Source organism: Oncorhynchus mykiss, chromosome 2 (genome assembly GCF_013265735.2).
Source record: "Oncorhynchus mykiss isolate Arlee chromosome 2, USDA_OmykA_1.1, whole genome shotgun sequence".
Lineage (NCBI taxonomy): Eukaryota > Metazoa > Chordata > Actinopteri > Salmoniformes > Salmonidae > Oncorhynchus > Oncorhynchus mykiss.
In genome coordinates, this window is record NC_048566.1 from 53223830 (window position 1) to 53244492 (window position 20663).

The following is a 20663-nucleotide window of genomic DNA, read 5'->3' on the forward strand; positions in this document are numbered from 1 at the left end:
AGCATGAAAACAATGTAAATCATATGCCATGGCAGTCTGTCGCCAGATCTCAACCCAATTGAACACTGGAGAGGTGCCTTTTAACAGAGTTTTCCATCAACAAAACACCAAATTATGGTATTTCTTGTGGAGGATTGGTGTCACATTCCTCTGAAAGTTCCAGATACTTGTAGAATCTAAGCCAAGGTGCTTTGAAGCGGTTCTGGCTAGTCTATTGCACCTCTATTGTTCCTCAAGCAAGGGGGGGCTGATGACTTCACTCATTTTCCATTGAAACCACTCCTTGAATGCCCTACTCCTTGAAGTTTGCAGTTGTCTAAAAAACAGTATTTTGCACAAAACATTTTTTTTTTTTACCCTTGAGTGTGTGAACTTTACTGTATTTGTACTTGGAATATTGCTTTTCAACAGTAAAAGTAAAAAAATCGCTGCAGGAAACATCATAATATACAAGTAAACTAAAGGTTGTGAAATTACTGTGAATTTTACTCTAAATGTAATGGGGAGACACTTGGTTACTGTCATTATACAATTCAATTATTGTTTAAAAACAATTCCAATCAGTAATGTGGAATTTCCAAGAAATCAAAACATTTTCTTGTCAATTTGAGAATCATTAAGCCTTTTTATATTAGCATTATGTCACACCAGAGGACAAATTCAAGGCTCTAATACATGAAATTGTTAATTAAACTGGACAAAAAGGTGGCCACAACAATTTGAAGAAAATACATTTCTCCCATTTGTACTCACTGGTAGTGTGCTTTGTGTGCACTCTCACTAAATATCGAATGCTACTTTGCCCCGTAGGGCCACTAGTATATTGTCCCACATATTAATTCTATGGTGACTCCTCCTATAACTGTAAGCATGTTATGTAATACGTCATAGTCCTTTGTCCATGGGTATCCAATTGTTTTCCATGGTAGTCCATTGAAGCCTCTTGATCCGCGTGAAGCAAAACGGGAGACAAGGTAAAGGCGCTCTAGTCACTCGGGCAGGTAGTTCTTTGGAACTGTTATTGTAGTGTAGCCTGCAAGGTTTCATTCACAGCTTCCCACGGGTATTTATAGCTTATCTGCTTCTATATCACGGTATCTCTGTAATATGACACATCCTAGCACTGAAGCAACACATCCTGAAGCTCATCTGTCAAATGGTTTATTTTCCTTTCTCTTTCCTTTCATCTAAACTTCCTTGTAATCACATGACGAGTGAAAGCACACTCGCTGGTAGGCGTTATCCATATCATTGCCTTCATCCTTCCAGCCTTTGATCAGTACAGATTAAGGAAAGGCCAGTCACTGAAGAGTTCTGAGACACTGTCTGGGATGAGGAATGGAGTTCTGTTTGCATCCTCCAGTCTTTTGCTCCTGCCTAGCACCAACACACCCAATTCAACAAATCAAGGTCTTAATTGAAGACTGATTAGCTTATCATTTGAATTCGTTGTGCTGGGCTGGAACAGAAGCAGACTTTTGCTCTGGCTCGGCACAAACACACCTGATTGGACTAATAGTAGCGGCCTACATTGAAGATGTAGGTGGATTTGAATCAAGTGTGTTTAGTGCTGGACTGGAACAAAAAGCATGCACACATTGCAACCTGAACACCTGTGTAGTGGATGGATGTTGTACTGTAGGCCTCACAGGCCTGATGTTCCCTTTTTAACTCTTTCTCATGTTTCTAGGAGACCCGTCTGAAAGAGGGCATTGTCAAACTACAGCCCCAGGAGGAACCTCTGCGCTCAGAACTGCTCAGTGGAAAGTTCACTGTGCTGGTGAGTCTAATAGTTTCAAGTTTTAATGTCACATGTACAGTTAAATGCCTTTCTTACAAGCTCTAACCCCAAAAATGCAGTAATCAATAATTTAATACTAAAAATGACAAGGTAGAACAAACACACAAGATCTAAAAAATAAGAACACAAATTAAGCATACTACATACAGGGTCAGTTCCAGTACCATATTTACAATGTGCAGGGATACTGGATTGATAGGGGTAAGGTGACTAGGCATCAGGATATATTATTAATAACAGAGTGGCAGCTGTGTGTTGGGCCCTGTGAGTGTGCATGAAAAATAAGAAAATATAAAGGTCAACTCTGATATTTTGTTCGCTATTTAGTGGTCTTATGGCATGGGGATCAAAGCTGTTCAGGTGCTTGTTTGTGTCCGACTTGACGTCTGTGGCTTGGGTGGTTGGAGTCTTTTTTTAAATGATTTTCCAGGCCTTCCTTTTACACCGCCTAACTTTCCGCACCACCCTCTGTAGCGCCATGCGATCGAGGACAGTGCTATTGTCATACCAAGTAGTGATGCAGCCAGTCAAGGTGCTCTCAATGGTACAGCTGTACAACTTTTTGAGGATTCTGAGAGCCCATGCCAAGCCTTTTCAACCTCCTGGGTGGGAAGAGGCGCTGTCGCGGCTTCTTCACGACTGTGTCCATTAAGTTCTTAGTGATTTGGACACCGATGAACTTGAAGCTCTCAACGCGTTCCACTGCAGGCCCATTGATGGAGTTGTGCGTGGCCACACAGTCGTGGGTGAACAGGGAGTACAGGAGAGGAATAAGCACACATCCCTGTTACACTCTTGGCACACACAATTGGTTATGCCAGCTTTGGCAACCCTGTGCGTTTTCTCCTGCATCATGCCTACTGAACATAGCCCAGATGCTGAAAAAGATGAACACTATAACAACTCCAGGACTAGACATTAAATTTGATATCCTCTGTCTATGGAGCAGCTAGTAGATGTTGTTTCCCTTCCTGTCACTCACTCCCCATTAGGAGGAAGCTCTCGTCAGGATGGGGAGACCGGCAGAGGAAATGCTCTTGAACTTCTTTTTTTTTTTACAGCTTTGAGATTTCTGGAGCTGTATGAGCTTGGGGGGGGGGGGGGGGATATGCATTATCCATGGTAGTAATTAAAAGGGAACCGTTTAGAGATTATGGGAAATTCTTAGACTAAAGGGACACTGTTGATTTAATGTGCATTTTACATTTTTGCTGCATTTGTTAAAATTACTCTGGATACATTCAGTAGTATGGTAATATGCTTGGAACATTTGGGGTAGGTGCAACAAGACAAAAAAAAGGGTTTGCGTGCGAGGTATAACTAACTGGTGCTTCCAAGTAGCCACACACCTCCAGTGTGTACAGTTCCTAAGTCATTTCAATGCACTTTTATGACTCAGTCTTCAACTAAGGTTTTTTTGTTTCCTGAAAAGCTTCTACCCACAAGCCATAAGACTACTAAATAGTTAAATAGCTAACCAATAGCTACTATCTGCATTGACAGACTCATCACATATGCTGTTGCTACTGTTTACTGTCTATCCTGTCGTCTGGTCACTTTATCCTGGAGTGACTTCAGAAATTATGTACACCCCTTCACTTTCTCCACATTTTGGTGTTACAAAGTGGGATTAAATGTTTTTTCTATTTGTGTAACACTAATATACACTATATATACAAAAGTATATGGACATCCCGACATCCCTTCAAATTAGTGGATTTGGTTGACTTCAGCCACACCTGTTGCTGTCAGGTGTATACAATTTGAGAACACAGCCATGCAATCTCCATAGACAAACATTTGCAGTAGCTTGGCTTTACTGAAGCGCTCCGTGACTTTCAAAGTGGCACCGTCATAGGATGCCACCATTCCAACAAGTCAGTTCGTCAAATTGCTGCACTGGTTAACTGAGTGCTGTTATTGTGAAGTGGAAACGTATAGGAGCAACAACGGCTCAGCCGAGAAGTGGTAGGCCACACAAGCTCACAGAACAAGACCGCCGAGTGCTGTAGCGTATAAAAATAGTCTGTCCTCGGTTGCAACACTCACTACCAAGTTTCAAACTGCCCCTGGAAGCAACGTCAGCACAATAACTGTTTGTCGGGAGCTTCATGAAATGGGTTTCCATGGCCGAGCAGCCGCACACAAGCCTAAGATCACTATGCCAAGCGTCAACTGGAGTGGTGTAACGTTCTCCACCATTGGAGTCTCTGGAGTGATGAATCACGCTTCACCATCTGGCAGTCCAGTCTGATGGACTAATCTGGGTTTGGTAGATGTCAGGAGAAAGCTACCTGCCCGACTGCTTAGTGCCAAATGTAAAGTTTGGTGGAGGAGCAATAATGGTCTAGGGCTGTGATATGGTTCGGGCTAGTCCCCTTGTTCCAGTGAAGGGAAATGAACGCTACAGCATACAATGACGTGCTAGATGATACTGTGCTTCCAACTTTGTGGCAACAATTTGGGGAAGGCCCTTTCCTGTTTCAGCATGACAATGCTCCCGTGCACAAAGTGGGGTCCAAACAGAAATGGTTTGTCGATCGGTGTGTAAAATATTGACTGGCGTGCAGAGCCCTGACCTCAACACTAACTTACACCTTTGGGATGAATTGGAACGCTGACTGCAAGCCAGGCCTAATCGCCAAAAATCAATGCCCAACCTCCCTAATGCTCTTGTGGCTGAATGGAAGCAAGTCTCAGCAGCAATGTTCCAACATCTAGTGGTAAGCCTTCCCAGAAGCGTGGAGGCTGTTGTAGAAGCAAAGTAGGGACCATATTAATGTCCATGATTTATGGAATGAGATGTTTGAGGAGCAGGTGTCCACATACACTACATGACCAAAAGTATCTTGATTAGATAAGAATTCAACCCCCTGAGACAATCCATGTTAGAATCAATTACAGCTGTGAGTCTAATAGCTTTACATACCTGAATTGTACAATATTTTAACATTCTTTAAGCTTTGTCAATTTGGTTGTTGATCATTGCTAGACAGACATTTTCAAGTCTTGCCATAGATTTAAGATGATTTTTAAGTCAACTGTAATTGGGTAACTCAGGAACTTTCAATGTCGTCTTGGTAAGCAACTCCAGTGTGTGTTATGTTATTGTCCAGCTGAAAGGTGAATTTGTCTCCCAGTATCTATTGGAAAGCAGACTGAACAAGGTTTTTCTTCTAGGATTTTGCATGTGCTTATCTGTTTCTTTTTATCCAAAGAAACCTCCCTAATCCTTGACGATGACAAGCATACCTATGATGCAGCCACAACTATGCTTGAAAATATGAGGAGTGGTACTGAGTGTTGTGTTGGATTTGCCCCAGACACTTTATTCAGGACATGGTTAATTTTTTGCAGTTTTACTTTAGTGTGTTATTGCAGACAGGATGAATGTTTGGAATATTTTTATATTCCTTCTCTCATTTTTTTTTTTAACGTCACCATTGTCCTCATGGTGAAATCCCTGAGCAATTTCCTTCCTCTCCGGCAACTGCGTTAGGAAGAACGTCTGTATCTTTAGTGACTGGGTGTACTGAAACACCATCCAAAATGTAATTATTAACTTCACCATGTTTTTTATTTTATTTTTAACCATCTACCAATAGGTTCCCTTCTTTGTGAGGCATTGGAAAACCTCCCAGGTCTTTGTGGTTTAATCTTGTTTTGAAATTCATTGCTCGACTGCGAGACCTTACAATTCTGTATGTGTCGGGTACAGAGATGCGGTAGTCATTAAAAAAAACTATTTTAAACACTATTACTATTAGTCCATGCAACGTATGTGTATTGTTAAGCACATTTTTACTCTTGAACTTATGTACAGTTGAAGTTTACATACACCTTAGCCAAGTGCATTTAAACTCAGTTTTTCACAATTCCTGACGTTTAATCCTAGTAAAAATTCCCGGTTTTAGGACACTTTATTTTAAGAATGTGAAATTTCTGAATAATAGTAGAGAATGATTTATTTCAGCTTTTATTTCTTTCATCACATTCCCAGTGGGTCAGAAGTTTACATTAACAATTTAAAGGCAATCCTACCAAATACTAATTGTGTAACTTGGGTCAAACATTTTGGGTAGCCTTCCACAAGCTTCCCACAATAAGTTGTGTGAATGTTGGCCCATTCCTCGTGACAGAGCTAGTGTAACTGAGTCAGGTTTGTAGGCCTCCTTGCTCGCACACACCTTAAGTTTTGCCCACAAATGTTCTATAGGATTGAGGTCGGTGCTTTGTGATGGCCACTTCAATACCTTGAATTTGTTGTCCTTAAGCCATTTTGCCAGAACTTTGGAAGTATGTTTGGGGTCATTGTCCATTTGGAAGACCCATTTCCAATCCAGCTTTAACTTCCTGACTGATGTCTTCAGATGTTGCTTCAATATATCCCCCTTATTTTCCTGCCTCATGATGCCATCTATTTTGTGAAGTGATAAGTGCCTCCTGCAGCAAAGCACCCCCACAACATGATGCTGCCACACCCGTGCTTCACGGTTGGGATGGTGTTCTTCAGCTTGCAAGCGTCCCCCTTTTTCCTCCGAACATAACGATTGTCATTATGGCCAAACGATTCTAATTTTGTTTCATCAGACCAGAGGACATTTCTCCAAAAAGTACGATCTTTGTCCCCATATGCAGCTGCATATCGTAGTCTGACTTTTTTTATGGTGGTTTTGGAGCAGTGGCTTCTGCCTTGCTCAGCGGCCTTTCCAGGTTCTATATATATATATATATATATAACAAACTAGTTTTACTGTGGATATAGATACTATGGTACCCGTTTCCTCAGCATCTTCACAAGGTCCTTTGCTGTTCTGGGATTGGTTTTCCCTTTTCGCACCAAAGTACGTTCATCTCTAGGAGACAGAACGCGTCTCCTTCCTGAGCAGTATGTCGGCTGCTTGGTCCTATGGTATTTATACTTGCGTACTATTGTTTGTACAGATGAACATGGTACCTTCAGGTGTTTGGAAATTGCTCCCAAGGATGAACCAGACTTGTGGATGTCTACATCTTTTTTTCTGAGGTCTTGGCTGATTTATTTTTATTTTCCCATGATGTCAAGAAAAGAGGTACTGAGTTTGAAGGTAGGCCTTGAAATACATCCACAGGTACACCTCCAATCAACTCAAAGTATGTCAAAGCCATGGCATTTTCTGGAATTTTCCAAGCTGTTTAAAGGCACAGACAACTTAGTGTATGTAAACTTCTGACCCACTGGAATTGTGATACAGTGAAATAATCTGTCTGTAAACAATTATTGGAAAAATTACTTGTCATGCACAAAGTAGATGTCCTAACCGACCTGCCAAAACTATAGTTTGTTAACAAGAAATTTGTGGTGGTTGAAAAACAAGTTTTAATGACTCCAACCTGAGTGTATATAAACTTACCATTTCAACTGCATTTTCACTTGTGAAGGATGTGCAGTAAGGCAAGAAACAGTGTATGCCTTTTTCTGTGACTATTTAAAAAATCATAGTCGCTCACCTCATGTAGCCTAGCCCATAGGCCTTTATGTTTTTGTATCACAACTAAAATGGCCAAATAACTTTACGTTTAATCCGCTTTACAACCATTGTAGAGCCTAAGTGGCATACATAGGTGGCATGTGAGTTTCAAGTTTGGTTAAGAATTTCCACCATAATTGCACATTTAAAATAAAGCGTTACATTCTTTATTCCATTTGCAGTCACTTTTGAGAAGTTTTCTCCCTAGCCTACTGCGGTGTGCATTGCTTCACTTATGTGAAGAAATAGCCTAATAATTTATCAACATTTTTTTTTAAGCTAAATGGTTCTGATCTGTTGTCAGCCTCATTTGCTCTTAAACAGTTTTTTGATGGGAGTGTTTGTATTAATTTGGGATCTCACATCCCACAAATGTCCCAGAGTATGTTTGGAATATTTATTTATAGCACAGAAGGAGAGGTTGACCAATAGAATAGGTTTTAACTTTAGAACTATGGGGATAGTAGGTTGACGTAGGTGTTTGTCTGCCAACAAAATGAGTAGGCCTAACAAAGTAGGCAACACGTGGACAGTTCTATCATCTTAAATATGCGCCTCCAAATTCGATGAGGGATTTGCGCAGTTGCGTCCCCGACATGTCGGTCTTCACTTGTAGTATACTACTTCGCTGAGATGCCTGTGAGAAGGACCCCATCACTTAATTGAGATATCTGAGAGAGCCTTTTGAGTGAGAGGTGCTTCAGCGTATGGTAGCCGGGAGAAGGGAATTCTAATGATTATATTCAGCCCAAGAGCACAATACACTTTGGGTTGCAAAAGTGATGGATTTGCTTTACAGCCACACAAGGAGGATGCCACCGGGAAATATAAGGCCTGGTTAGAATATTAAGTGCTTGTCAAATTGTGAAGGAGAGACTGAAGTGTATGCAGCCTGCACAAAACAAACAAATCGGAGCTCGTGCCTTTCATGCTTTTTTTTTTTTTTCCTAATTATCATTAGTCACATCATGCAGCCGTAAAATGTATTAAAAATCAAAACGTATAGCCAAACGTTTGTATCGCAACTAAAGTTGCATAAATAACTCTAAATTGAAGCATATAGTCGGACTTGTTTCTTTGTTAACCCAGCAGCATTGCAGTTCTTGACACAACAGTACACCTGGCACCTACTACCATACTCTGTTCAAAGGCGCTTAAATATTGTCTTGCCCATTCACTTAAAAATCCTTTAACCTGTATCCCCTATTCATCTACACTGATTTGAAGTGGATTTCTTCCCCAAAAATTATTTCACCTTTATTTAACTAGGTAAGCTAGTTGAACAAGTTCTCATTTGCGACCTGGCCAGGATAAAGCATAGCAGTTCGACACATACACCAGCAACACAGAGTTACACATGGAATGAAAAAAACATAGTCAATAATACAGTAGAAAACAAAGTCTATATACAGTAATTGCAAATTAGGTCAAATAAGGGAGTTACGGCAATCAATAGGCCATGGTGGCGAAGTAATTACAATATGGCAATTAAACACTGGAATGGTAATGTGCAAAAGATGGCTGTGCATGTAGAGATACTGTGGTGCAAAATAAATGAAAAAATACCATATGGGGATGAGGTAGATCACTGCACCTGTATACAGCCCAGCTATCTGTGAGCTGCTCTGACAGCTGGTTATTAAAGCTAGTGAGGGAGATGGGAATCTCTAGCTTCTCTAGAACTGGAAGGAAAGGCGACCAAAGGAGGAATTGGCTTTGGGGGTGACCAGTGAGATATACCTGCTGGAGCGCGTGCTACAAGTGGGTGCTGCTATGGTGACCAGCGAGCTGAGATAGGGCGGGGCTTTACCTAGCAGAGACTTGTAGATAACCTGTAGCCAGTGTGTTTGGCGACGAGTATGAAGCGAGGGCCAGCCAACGAGAGCGTATAGGTCACAGTGGTGAGTAGTGTATGGGGCTTTGGTGGCAAAACCGATGGCACTGTGATAGACTACATCCAGTTTGTGTTGGAGGCTATTTTATAGATGACATCGCCAAAGTCAAGGATCGGTAGGATGGTCAGTTTTACAAGGTTATGTTTGGCCGCATGAGTGAAGGAAGCTTTGTTGCAAAATAGGAAGCGGATTCTAGATTTAATTTGATTGGAGATGCTTAATGTGAGTCTGAAAGGAGAGTTTACAGTCTAGCCAGACACCTAGGTATTTGTAGTTATCCATGTATTCTAAGCCAGAGCCAGAATGTTTTAACAAGTTACTTCAATAAGGGATCATAGCTTTCACCTGGTCAGCTGGTGTCCTTAATGTAATTTACACTCAGTGTATATTACAATAGTTTTATGACATGGAAATGTGAGGTGCACATTTGGACTCATGGGTGTTTGGCTTGCTTGTATGACATCAATGTGGTGTTATAATCATCAATGTCTCATCTTTCAAAACACGTAGTCCTTGTAAGTTACAGCATTTCCCTCACTCAAGCAATGAAAAAATGTGCAAAAGCTGCCAAATTAGTGGGAGGATGGGGGAAACTTCTAGTCGCGTGTGGTGGTCTAAGTCAGAACAGCTGTCAAAATCCTTACAGAGCTGTGACAGAGTCCCTGAGATCATGTTACTGTACAGCCACTGGTTTCAATTTAGGCACTTATCAGTGTGCAAATTTGACATTTTCAACCCATATACGGGTATGAGTGTAAAAGGCTGCTAGTTGTAGTAGTACTACTAGTAATATAAATTGGATGTTGAATTCAAAATGGTATTTTATAGTAATTCAGAATTGTGAATGTTAATGGTGAGCTGCGTAGAGTTTCAGCAAGAATGTTGTGGGGGGGGGGGGGGGGGGGGGGTGGTGGTGTGTGTAAGATATCATGTTGGTAGTCTTTAGAAGACTGTTGCAATGGGTTCATAACTCAATAGTTCAAATAGAGAAGTCAGGGTCCTTCCATGTAGTTTGTCTTGGACTGGGATCAAGTGTGGTAGTGAAGGGTCCCTCCCTCTCTCCCTGCCCTCCTTGCCTGGAAATCTGAGTCAGTCAGCAGGGCTAGAGCTATGACAGCTGATTGTCACCGATCCCTCTTCTCTTCCCCCTCCCTTCCCATTGTCACGCCACTGCCAGTCTGCTGCATCAATTTGAGACCACCTCCTTCCTCACAGAAAGAACACTTCCACCACTTCAGCACTGGCCCTCTGTCTGTATCCTGTCAGGTATTTTTAGTCGTAAGACTATTTTGCCCTCAAATAACAGGAATGTCCGGGGCCTGTATTCATTATGCGCCTAGGAGGAGTGCTGATCTAGGATCATGTCTTCCCCATAATCTTATTCATTCTAATCTAAAATGTCAAACATCTTATTCAGCACTCTCACTCGAAGACACTTTATGAATGTGGGCCCTGATAAAGGGGTAAATAAATTTGTCAAAATAGTCACTCAATCTGCTTTTTGGATGTTGGGGTGAGTGTAAATTGTGCCAATGTATTGTATGCTCCTCACTGTTGCGGTTCAGACTAGACTATTCAGTTAAAATTCTGTCATTTTGAATAGGTCACACAGTTGCACAAAGTGCAAGAACAATGTATTTTCATTGATACTCCAGTAACCTGTGAACTTGTTTTAAATGAATGGGACCCTTGTTTTAACAATTGTTTCCGGTTAAGTGCAATGTCCCATTCCAGACTTTTTGTTTCATACAAGTCACTCCTTCAGAGATGAGGCGGCGCCCATTTTAAATCTGACTGTGAACCCAGGTGCTTCCACGTGGCCAAAGCTCTCATTGCTTCTCATGGTCATGTCTACTCTGCCACCTTGTGGTCAACCTGAACCCAGACCCCATCTTAGATACTTGGACCTGCACGCTGCTGCTCTGCCCCATGTATTTGATGATTGCATGTTGGATCCAGTGTGCAACTAGTCCTGTATGTACTTCTACTGTCAACTTTATGCACCTCTGTCAGAATACCACTTACAATTCCCTGTGTGTTTAGATCAACAGAAACAAATTGACGTTAATACTAAATTACATTTGCGGTCACTTTTTAACATGGTTTTAAAAGACTTCTGGTTTGTGATGTGCTGCTTATTATCTTCCTTTGCTCAACTAAGGTACTGTATGGAATCTTATTTGAATATTAGGATGTTGGCATCTGTGCCCCGCAGTGCAGCTAAGATGCACACCCTAATCGCTCCTTACTTTGACCCCTGTCTGTTCTGTTCTACCAGAGTGTGCGAGACCCATCAGGTGCCTCCATAGCCTTGTACACGGCCAAACTCCACCACCCCAACAAGACAGGCAACCATGTTGTCCTGCAAGCTCTTTTCTACCTCCTGGACCAGGCTGTGGAGAGGTGAGAACAGAGATTTTATATACACTGCTCAAAAAAATAAAGGGAACACTTAAACAACACAATGTAACTCAAGTCAATCACACTTCTGTGAAATCAAACTGTCCACTTAGGAAGCAACACTGATTGACAATTTTCACATGCTGTTGTGCAAATGGAATAGACAACAGGTGGAAATTATAGGCATTTAGCAAGACACCCCCAATAAAGGAGTGGTTCTGCAGGTGGGGACCACAGACCACTTCTCAGTTCCTATGCTTCCTGGCTGATGTTTTGGTCACTTTTGAATGCTGGCGGTGCTTTCACTCTAGTGGTAACATGAGACTGAGTCTACAACCCACACAAGTGGCTCAGGTAGTGCAGCTCATCCAGGATGGCACATCAATGCGAGCTGTAGCAAGAAGGTTTGCTGTGTGTCAGCGTCGTGTCCAGAGCATGGAGGCGCTACCAGGAGACAGGCCAGTACATCAGGAGACGTGGAGGAGGCCGTAGGAGGGCAACAACCCAGCAGCAGGACCGCTACCTTGGCCTTTGTGCAAGGAGGAGCAAGAGGAGCACTGCCAGAGCCCTGCAAAATGACCTCCTGTGCTCTTCACAGATGAAAGCAGGTTCACACTGAGCACGTGACAGAGTCTGGAGACGCCGTGGAGAACGTTCTGCTGCCTGCAACATCCTCCAGCATGACCGGTTTGGCAGTGGGTCAGTCATGGTGTGGGGTGGCATTTCTTTGGGGGGCCGCACAGCCCTCTGTGCTCGCCAGAAGTAGCCTGACTGCCATTAGGTACCGAGATGAGATCCTCAGACCCCTTGTGAGACCATATGCTGGTGCGGTTGGCCCCTTTGTTCCTCCTGGGTTCCTCCTAATGCAAGACAATGCTAGACCTCATGTGGCTGGAGTGTGTCAGCAGTTCCTGCAAGAGGAAGGTATTGATGCTATGGACTGGCCCGCCCGTTCCCCAGACTTGAATCCAATTGAGAACATCTGGGACAAGATGTCTTGCTCCATCCACCAACGCCACGTTTCACCAGACTGTCCAGGAGTTGGCGGATGCTTTAGTCCAGGTCTGGGAGGAGATCCCTCAGGAGACCATCCGCCACCTCATCAGGAGCATGCCCAGGCGTTGTAGGGGATCATACAGGCACGTGGAGGCCACACACACTACTGAGCCTCTTTGACTTGTTTTAAGGACATTACATCAAAGTTGGATCAGCCTGTAGTGTGGTTTTCCACTTTAATTTTGAGTGTGACTCCAAATCCAGACCTCCATGGGTTGATACATTTGATTTTCATTGATCATTTTTGTGATTTTGTTGTCAGCACATTCAACTATGTAAAGAAAAAAGTATTTAATAAGAATATTTCATTCATTCAGATCTAGGATGTGTTATTTTAGTGTTCACTTTATTTTTTTGTGTGTGTGTATATGTGTGTGTATATATATATATATATATATATATATATATATATATATATATATATATATATATATATATATATATATATATATATATATATATATATATATATATATATATAGCAGACACTTTTATCCAAAGACATGTTTTCACGCATTGGTGGTCCTGGGAATCTCACCCACTATCATGGTGTTCCAAGCGCCATGTTCTACCAACTAAGCTACGGAGGACCAGTATTATCTGTTCAGTTATGTGGATGAGACTCCAGCTTAAATGACATGATCAATTCCCTTTCATTGATAATCAAGACCATTGGGTAAAAAAAAACTGACAAATTGTACCAAATATGAGACATGTTGGTGTGTGACCTGGCAGGCGCATATATATTTTTTTTACACCACTAATTATGTGCATCAATGGCATTCATTATAGTACATTATGCATAGCACACGGAATTATAAATCTGCTTATAATGTATTAAGGTATTACCATCATACAGTACCAGTCAAAAGTTTGGACACCTACTCAAGGGTTTTTATTACTTTTTTTTACTATTTTCTACATTGTAGAATAATAGTGAAGACATCAAAACTATGAAATACATGATTCCATATGTGTTAACCAAAAAGTGTTAAACCAATATATTTGAGATTCTTCAAGTAGCCACCCTTTGCCTTGATGACAGCTTTGCACACTCTCTCTTTCCCTCCAGCTTTGAAACTCAAAGAAACGGCCTGGTGTTCATTTACGACATGGCGGGCTCCAACTACACCAACTTTGAGCTGGACCTGAGCAAGAAGATCCTCAACTTACTCAAGGTTAGAAAGTACTGAGCCAGCATATTGTAGTAGTGTATCAATAACTGTTCACCAGGATAATATGTTGACAGAAAATGTATGTTTATGAAAAAGTGGCCAGGATTGCAAAACCGTTCCAAAATTGCAGCTCTGCTCTCCACCAGGGGGCGTTCCCTGCCAGGCTGAAGAAAGTGTTGATAGTGGGTGCCCCTGTCTGGTTCCGCGTGCCCTACAACCTGCTGAGCCTGCTGCTTAAGGAGAAACTCAGGGAGAGGGTGAGTGCAGTGGTATTATTCTCACTATGGGCAGAATCATATCTTCAGAAACGAGCACTAAGTCCAACTTTAACTATCAAGAATGTGTGACAGTGACTGTTCTAAATCTACTTCCTAAGTATATCTGGCCAATGCAGGAATCACACAACCCTGGTGTTGCTAGCACCATGCAAGCTGTGCCATCAGTTTCCATTTAAAACAGTGGTTTTTCAGATGCAGCATGATTGAGATGTTCTGGCATGGTGCACTATCATAGGCTTAGCCTCACAGTGTAGAGCGACGCATGGCCCCTGTGTCTCAAGACATTACACCAGTAACCCCTTTCACTCCCTGCCGTAGTTTAGGAACATCTCCTAGTAAGGAGCAGATAAACACTCCTGGGACCTGGGGATGATCGTTAAGATCCCTTCCAGTGTATAAAACCTGACGATGGAAGGTGAACCCACTGTCCACCCCTGCATGTAATTGGTACACAAGGCACTTCCTCAGCTGTCATGATTGATGGATGCAAGGTGTCTCCACTGTGACCTCTACACAGGAAGTCACTCCCCTCAGGGAATGCCAATGTTTGGTATCTGGAATCACCACTGCAGCGTCCAAAATGGCACCCTACACCCTATATAGTGCACTACTTTTGATCAGAGCCCAATGGACCCTAGTCAAAAGTAGTGCCCTCTATTTGGAAAACAGTGCCATTTCACTAAACTGTATGACAAATCTTTTGCGTGCCTCTTATAGATACAGTACATGCTGTATCTCTTAAAGCAGATTAGTTAAGAAAGGCAGTAGAGTGATTTGATTTGCCTCACCAGAACTAGAAAGACAACTTGAGTTAGTCATTGATCTCGTTTTAACTTTAACCTGCATCTTTTGATGAACTAGAGGAGGTCATGAGATTGGGTGCTTGGTGTTATCACCACAATCACATTTTTCATTGAGATGACATTTGTAGAATGGCTTTAATATGCAACATCAGAACTGGAATCCATTTATTGAATGGGTCATGGGAGCATAAATTAAAAGCACACAGAGTTTCCCAAACTCAGTCCTGCCCCTCCCCCACAAAATGTGCACCCAGGGGAGGCCCCAGAAATTAAATGGGAATGAAATCAACCTAATCCTCTATTGTACAGAATCCATTGAACATCCTAAAAGCTTGAAACCTACAGCTTACAAATCAGGATGTCCTAAAAAAGGATTCCAGACTTGTATTGAAATGTGGTCCAGTTGTAATGACGTGAGTGTGTTTTGAAACGGAGCAAGGAAGTTATTTGACTGTGGTAGGTGAAGCCCTCACTCTTTCCTACATCCTTCCCCTCTCCTCTCCCAGGTCCAGATGGTCAGAATGTCTGACCTATGCCAGCACCTCCCACGGGACTGTCTCCCTGAGCACCTGGGGGGGCTGCTGCCCCTGGATGCCCACGGCTGGAACCAGCAGCTTCTGGCTGGGCAGAACGGCCGTGTGGACCCCGTGGATGAGCTGGTTGGCATCCCCCTGGAGGACTCGTCGGTCCACAACCCTGGGCCTGAGGCCATGCGTCTGCCTGAGTTCATGGCCCACCTGGGCAGGCTCCAGCGCTCAGGCATCCACCTGGAGTATGAGGAAATCCGCAAGGAGCAACCACCTGGGACATTCCATTGTGCCCTGTGAGTAGATGGATAGAAGCACTTATAAAGGTTTAGCTTTGGGTCTGTCTACATTTCCAGGCTTTTGAGCTGGACGGGGAGAAGCCTAGAGTTCCGGGCCAATATTCACAAAGCGTCTGAGTAGGCGCTGATCTAGGATAAATCTCTCCTGTCCGTGTAATTGTATTCTTTATGATCTAAGGCAAAACTGATCATATACCAGCACTCCTACTCTGATTCTTTGAGGCCCCTGAACCCTCACTGGGTTACAAAGGAGAGGAGACTGTAGGTTTATCAATTAAACTTCCATGGAAAGAAGTAAAGTGTCAAACTGGGTGGCAAAACTTTGCACCAGTAGGAACTTGATGTATTGTTTTCTGATATTCATAAATCACCATTGGTTGATTTTGTGTCTGTCAATCTCTCCAGTACTGCATACAACCAGGAGAGGAATCGCTATGGGGATGTCCTGTGTCTTGACCAAACAAGAGTTCACCTGAAAACCAGAAGAAACGAGGTGTGTACTTCTCAAAAGTTAAATGACGTTAAATGTAGTTAAAGTTTACAGAATCATAATACAAGAGATATCAGTAACACTTTCTAGGAACCACCTGTGCATCGTGCATACAGTGCCTTCACTAAGTATTCATCATACCCCTTGACTTATTCCACATTTTGTTACAGCCTGAATTCAAAATATATTAAATAAAGAAATTGTCCATCTACACACAATACCCCATAATGACTAAGTGAAAATATATTTTTTGAAATGTTTGCACATTTATTGAAAATGAAATACAGATCTCATTTACATACAGTGGGGCAAAAAAGTATTTAGTCAGCCACCAATTGTGCAAGTTCTCCCAATTAAAAAGATGAGAGAGGCCTGTAATTTTCATCATAGGTACACTTCAACTATGACAGACAAAATGAGAAAAAAATCCAGACTGGGAAGACGGAATCTGCAATAGGTAGGCAGCTTGGTTTGAAGAAATCAGCTGTGGGAGCAGCTGATAATCTCCCTCGATCTGGGGCTCCACGCAAGATCTCACCCCGTGGGGTCAAAATGATCACAAGAACGGTGAGCAAAAATCCCAGAACCACACGGGGGGGACCTAGTGAATGACCTGCAGAGAGCTGGGACCAAAGTAACAAAGCCTACCATCAGTAACACACTACGTCGCCAGGGACTCAAATCCTGCAGTGCCAGACGTGTCCCCCTGCTTAAGCCAGTACATGTCCAGGCCCGTCTGAAGTTTGCTAGAGAGCATTTGGATGATCCAGAAGAAGATTGGGAGAATGTCATATGGTCAGATGAAACCAAAATATAACTTTTTGGTAAAAACTCAACTCGTCGTGTTTGGAGGACAAAGAATGCTGAGTTGCATCCAAAGAACACCATACCTACTGTGAAGCATGGGGGTGGAAACATCATGCGTTGGGGCTGTTTTTCTGCAAAGGGACCAGGACGACTGATCTGTGTAAAGGAAAGAATGAATGGGGCCATGTATCGTGAGATTGAGTGAACCTCCTTCCATCAGCAAGGGCATTGAAGATTAAATGTGGCTGGGTCTTTCAGCATGATAATGATCCCAAACACACCGCCCGGGCAACGAAGGAGTGGCTTCGTAAGAAGCATTTCAAGGTCCTGGAGTGGCCTAGCCAGTCTCCAGATCTCAACCCCATAGAAAATCTTTGGAGGGAGTTGAAAGTCCGTGTTTCCCAGCAACAGCCCCAAAACATCACTGCTCTAGAGGAGATCTGCATGGAGGAATGGGCCAAAATACCAGCAACAGTGTGTGAAAACCTTGTGAAGACTTACAGAAAACGTTTGACCTCTGTCATTGCCAACAAAGGGTATATAACAAAGTATTGAGATACTTTTGTTATTGACCAAATACTTATTTTCCACCATAATTTACAAATAAATTCATTAATAATCCTACAATGTGATTTTCTGGATTTTTTTTCTAATTTTGTCTGTCATAGTTGAAGTGTACCTATGATGAAAATTACAGGCCTCATCTTTTTTTAGTGGGAGAACTTGCACAATTGGTGGCTGACTAAATACTTTTTTGCCCCACTAGCTATTCACACCCCTGAGTCAATTCACACCCCCACCAAGCCACTTTGGTGGCAATTACAGGTTTGAGTTGTCTTGGGTATGTCCGTATCAGCTTTGAACATCTGGATCTGGGGATTTCTCCCATTCTTCCTTGCAGATTTTCTCAAGCTCTGTTAAATTAGATGGGGAGTGAACAGCAATCTTTAAGTATTTCCACAGATTTTCAATGGGATTCAAGTCTGGGCTTTGGCTAGGCCACTCAAGAACTCACATTTTTGATCTGAAGCCATTCCAACATTGATTTGGCTGTATGCTTGGGGTCATTGTCCTGTTGGCACATAAATCTTCTCTAGTCAAAGGTTGTTTGCGCTCTGAAGCGAGTTTTCATTGAGGATTTGCCTGTGTTTGGCTCCATTCATTGTTTCTTCTATCCTCACCAGTCTCCCAGCATCCCCATAGCATGATGCTGCCACCACCATGCTTACAGTAGGGATGGTGTTGTACGGGTGATGAGCTGTGCCTGTTTTTCTCCAGACATAGTGCTTTTTATTCAGGCCAAAGAGTTCAGTTTGTCGCATTAGACCACAGAATCCTTTGCCTTATGCTTTGAGTCATTTGTGGGATTTCTGTCAAATCCAGGCGTGCTGTCATGTCCCTTTTCCTCCGGAGTGGCTTCGGTCTGCCACTCTCCCACAAAGCCCAGATTGGTAAAGTACTGCAGAGCCTGTTCTCCTATTGCAGCCAAGGAACTGTAATTCTGTCAGTGGCCATTGGGTTCTTGGTCACCTCCCTCACCTAGGTTCTTCTTGCCCGGTTGCTCAGTTTGGTCAGACAGCCAGAGTCTGGCACAGTCTGGGTAGTGACATATATTTTTTTTAAATTTCCAAATGATGGAGACCACTGTGCTCTTGGATACTTTAAACACTCTAGAAATTGTTTTATACCCTTGCCCGGATATATGTCACAACTCTATTTCGGAGATCTACGGACAGCTCCTTGGATCGCATGGTATAGTTTCTGATCTGAATATGCACTGTCAACTGTGGAGCCTTATACACTTGATTGTACAAAACATTAGGAGCACCTGCTCTTTGACCAGGTGAAAGCTATGATCCCTTATTGTAACCTGTTAAATCCACTTCAATCTGTGTAGATGAAGGGAAGGAGACCGGTTAAAGAAGGATTTTTTTATGCCTTGAGACATGGCTTGTGTATGTGTGCCATTCAGAGGGTGAATGGGTAAGACCAAAGATTTAAGTGCCTTTGAAAGGGGTATAGTAGTAGGTGCCAGGTGCACTGTTTTATGTCAAACTCTGTAGCGTTGCAGTTCTTTTCACACTCAACAGTTTCCTGTGTGTAACGAAGGTCCACCACCCAAAGGACATCCAGCCAACTTGACACAACTGTGGGAAGCATTGGAGTCAACATGGGCCAGCATCCCTGCGGAACGCTTTCGACACCTTGTAGAGTCCATGCCCGATGTATTGAGGCTGTTCTGAGGGCACAAGGCGTGCAACTCAATATTAGGAAGGTGTTCAGTGTATAAATCATGTCCAAACAATTGAATTTGCCACAGGTGGAGTTCAATCATGTTGCGCTAGCTCAAGGATGATCAAAGGGAAATGGAGTGTCATAGCAAGGGGGTGTGAATGCTTATGTAAATTTGAGATATTTCTGTATTTCATTTTCAATAAATGTGCATTATGTAACTTGGATATTTCATTTTCAATATGTGCAAAAATGTCTAAACATGTTTTCACTTTGTCATTATGGGGTATTGTGTGTAGGTGGGTGAGAAGAGAATTTTTTTCATAAATTTTGAATTCATGCTGTAACGCAACAAAATGTGGAATTAGTCAAAGGCTAGGAATACTTTCTGAAGGCATTGCCTTTCATCAAGCACAAAGTGCATTAGAAGACTTGCTGTATGCCTGTCTTTGTAAACGCACCTATGCCTACTGTTTACATGTGGTTCCCAGAACTTGAAAAATATTTATTTAAATGATTGATTAATCTTGAATATGTTATTAAGACACACAAATAACTGAGCTATATTTTCATATGTTTGTATAATGGTATCTGAATTGCTACTGTACAGCTCTGTTACAAGACCCCTATTCTATCATTCGCTGTGACAAAGTCCTGTTTTTTTCCCACAGAGATCAGATTACATCAATGCCAGCTTCATGGACGGCTACAAACAGAAGAATGCGTACATCGGTACTCAAGGTACAAAGTCGTCAGTCTATGATGCCTGCTAGTTTCATCATCAGATACTTTTGCACAAATTCCTTTTTTCATGGGATATTTATTAATTTGTAAGAGGTTCTCAAACTATTGGTATTTTGGTAACACTAAAGTTGGCAGGTAAAATGCATTGATGTGGTGGATGCGTTGTAAAACTTGTCATAAGCATTTATAGCCCCCTGATGATTGACAAAATAATTTTGAGTCAGTTGAAAATGTGATACATAGACGCATTTTAAATGTCCAGTTTTTTTTTTTTTTTTTTTTTTTTTTTTTTCTTCTCTCGTTGGGGATGTGGTAGGGATGTTGAAATGAGTTATTTCCTCACTGTCTAAATTTGCAAAAGCTAGTCCTCTATCCTAGTTTCTTTACTTTTCAGACTCCCTAGCTTTACATTAAAATTTTTGTAATTTAGCAGACGCTCTTATCCAGAGCGACTTAGTTAGCTAGGTGGGACAACCACGTATCAGTCAAAGTAAAATTTTCCTCAAAGTAGCTATCAGCAAAGTCTGAGCTAGTGGGGGGGGGGGGCAAGCGTTAGTTTACAAAGGGGGGTGGGGGTTGGTGTGCTGTGGGATTATTTAAGAAGAGGTAGGGTTTTAGGAAGATGAGCAGGGATTCTGTTGCCACC

The 20663-nt window shown here is 42.3% G+C and overlaps 1 protein-coding gene across 2 annotated transcripts in view; it reads left to right on the forward strand.

The window, feature by feature from the left end:
- Window positions 1-20663, forward strand: part of ptpn9a (protein tyrosine phosphatase non-receptor type 9a) — a 44147-nt gene that overhangs the window by 18749 nt on the left and 4735 nt on the right. For both annotated transcript variants that reach the window (XM_021564770.2, XM_021564780.2), the window contains exons 3-9: window positions 1691-1780; window positions 11485-11609; window positions 13735-13840; window positions 13984-14094; window positions 15425-15741; window positions 16150-16237; window positions 19945-20014. In XM_021564770.2, the coding sequence (XP_021420445.2) occupies window positions 1691-1780; window positions 11485-11609; window positions 13735-13840; window positions 13984-14094; window positions 15425-15741; window positions 16150-16237; window positions 19945-20014 (907 nt within the window). The remainder of the gene's footprint in view (window positions 1-1690; window positions 1781-11484; window positions 11610-13734; window positions 13841-13983; window positions 14095-15424; window positions 15742-16149; window positions 16238-19944; window positions 20015-20663) is intronic.